This window comes from Pinus tabuliformis, chromosome 6 (assembly GCF_031772625.1).
Source record: "Pinus tabuliformis cultivar Carrire ecotype Pingquan chromosome 6, CPIR1, whole genome shotgun sequence".
In the NCBI taxonomy this organism is placed as follows: domain Eukaryota; kingdom Viridiplantae; phylum Streptophyta; class Pinopsida; order Pinales; family Pinaceae; genus Pinus; species Pinus tabuliformis.
In genome coordinates this window covers 51,204,814-51,206,824 of record NC_142292.1, presented here as the reverse complement: position 1 = coordinate 51,206,824, position 2,011 = coordinate 51,204,814, and the positions used below count along the sequence as shown (strand labels likewise).

Here is a 2,011-nt window from a genome sequence, read left to right as displayed (position 1 = left end):
CATCTCTTTCAACTTTAACAATTCTACAATTAATAGCTTCGTGTCCAAACATATGACACTTGTAGCGGTGACCATAAAATAAGTAGGCACACTTATTTTCAAAAACATTATGAAGTTTAGCAGAGAAATACCTTGGTCAACTGTCTATTTGACTCGTCCTCCATTGACGGTCTCCTATTTGTCTGGCTGCCCTTTTGTCTTCACAAACTCTTTCATGATGATTCCTCCTTTGACTCTGTGGTTCTTTAACTCGTACGGAACTGAATTTTATCTTCTTCTTCCCGATAGAAGATTCGTGTTCCTTTGAGTACCCCAATCTAGTTGTGATTCTTGAGGGCATTTGACAGCTCAGAATCTGATTTAGTCTTCTAGTCCCTTCAGCAAATCTCTCACTTATACCCTTCTCAGTCTTTTCTTTCTTAAGGTCAGTTCATAAAGAGGCCACCTCTGCTTCAAGATATTGGCAATCTTCTTCCCATTCTTGAATCATATCTTGAAGTACCTCTTCTTTTCGTCTGGCTTCCTCCATCTCAACCTTTAAAGACAGAAATTCATCTTTGCAGACTTTTGAGGTTGTTTCCCTTTTCAAATTGAGCAACTCTTGTTTTAGCTGCTTGTTCTCCTTTCAGCAGAAGAGCTAGACTATCCATGCTCCTAATAGCCTCTTCAATTTTTTCTTTCTAATATGAAAATTCCTCATTACCTGAGATACATTCCTTCTTCTACATGTTGCAATTGTTACTTCAACTGCTTGTTTTTCTTCCTTGCTTTCTTCAACTCATCAAGGGCACTAATGTGTTCTCCCTCAAGATCTACCACTCCTTCCTCTTCTTCCTTTTCAGATTCCATAAGACCCTGTTTCTTGGAGTCTGTTTCAAGGGCCATAAGAAGATACTCATTTGACTCATTTTCCGAGGAGTCTTTACAGTCTGATTTTGGGTTTAAACTATACTCTCTGGAATAGAACCCCTTCTTCTTGTATGGTTTCTTCTTTTGAAATGTTTGAGACTTATTTCTAAATTTTAGACCTTCTTCTCTTTCAGCCCCCTCTTTGTAATGGAATTTTGAAGAGAAATGTCCAACTCTTCCACAGTCAAAACACTTAAAGGGAAACTTCCCTTTATATTTACCAGAGCCACGCTTCATTTTTCTGGCTAGTTGAGCCAAATCCTAATCAAATTCACTGCTAGATTAGTCTTGATGAACTTTGTGTTCCTTTCCCTTATTGGATACTCTGAATGGAGCTTCCTTTGGTTCAGATTTCTCCATTCCTACTCTCATATCATAAGCTATGAGAGTACCATGTAGCTAGTCCATATTGAGATCATTTAGGTTGACCATTTCCTCTATAGCTAATATTTTGGCATTAAATCTCATGGGTAGAGACCATAATAGCTTTTGAGTAATCAACTCTTCCTTGAATTCCTCACCAAGTCCTCTAGTCATATTAACTACTTCATCAACTCTGAGGAAGTACTCAGCTATGCTTTCATTCTCAGTCATATTCAAGCTTTCAAACCTCATTCTAGAAGTCAGAAGTTTTTCTTGCTTCACTTTGTCATCTCCTTCATGATACTGGTTAAGCTTCTCCCACATCTTATAAGCAAAGTTACAGTGCATAACCTTCACATGTTCTGACTGACTGAGACTAGCAAGAATGGCATGATTGGCTTTACTATTGCTTAGATACAGTTTCTTGCCATCATCATCTGTGGGGGAAATATGGGACATTATAATTTACGGGGCCCTTTTTTTGACTTATTTGAGAGCCCAATAAGTAAATTGAAATTTATTGCTTGCTTGACGTTAGGAAAGCAAGGACCCGGAGGGGCTTGCGCTTCCTAGTGCAAGGACCCGACAGGGGGCTCGACTGATAAGGATGCATAAGCAGGCTCGACTGTTAAGGACCCTTTAGGGGGCTCGACTGTTAAGGAGAGGAGAGGACCCTCACCATATGAATAGTGAGTGACTCCGTCCCTTTAGGGGGCTCGACCATAGGACCTTTAGGTAC

At 39.7% G+C, this 2,011-nt stretch overlaps 1 protein-coding gene across 1 annotated transcript; it reads right to left on the bottom strand.

The window, feature by feature from the left end:
- Positions 1-1,308: 1,308 nt before the first annotated feature.
- On the bottom strand, positions 1,309-1,731 carry LOC149257160 (uncharacterized). The gene has a single exon (XM_089458535.1). The coding sequence runs from the start codon at positions 1,729-1,731 to the stop codon at positions 1,309-1,311; it is 423 nt and encodes a 140-aa protein (XP_089314661.1).
- Between the last annotated feature and the right edge of the window lie 280 nt (positions 1,732-2,011).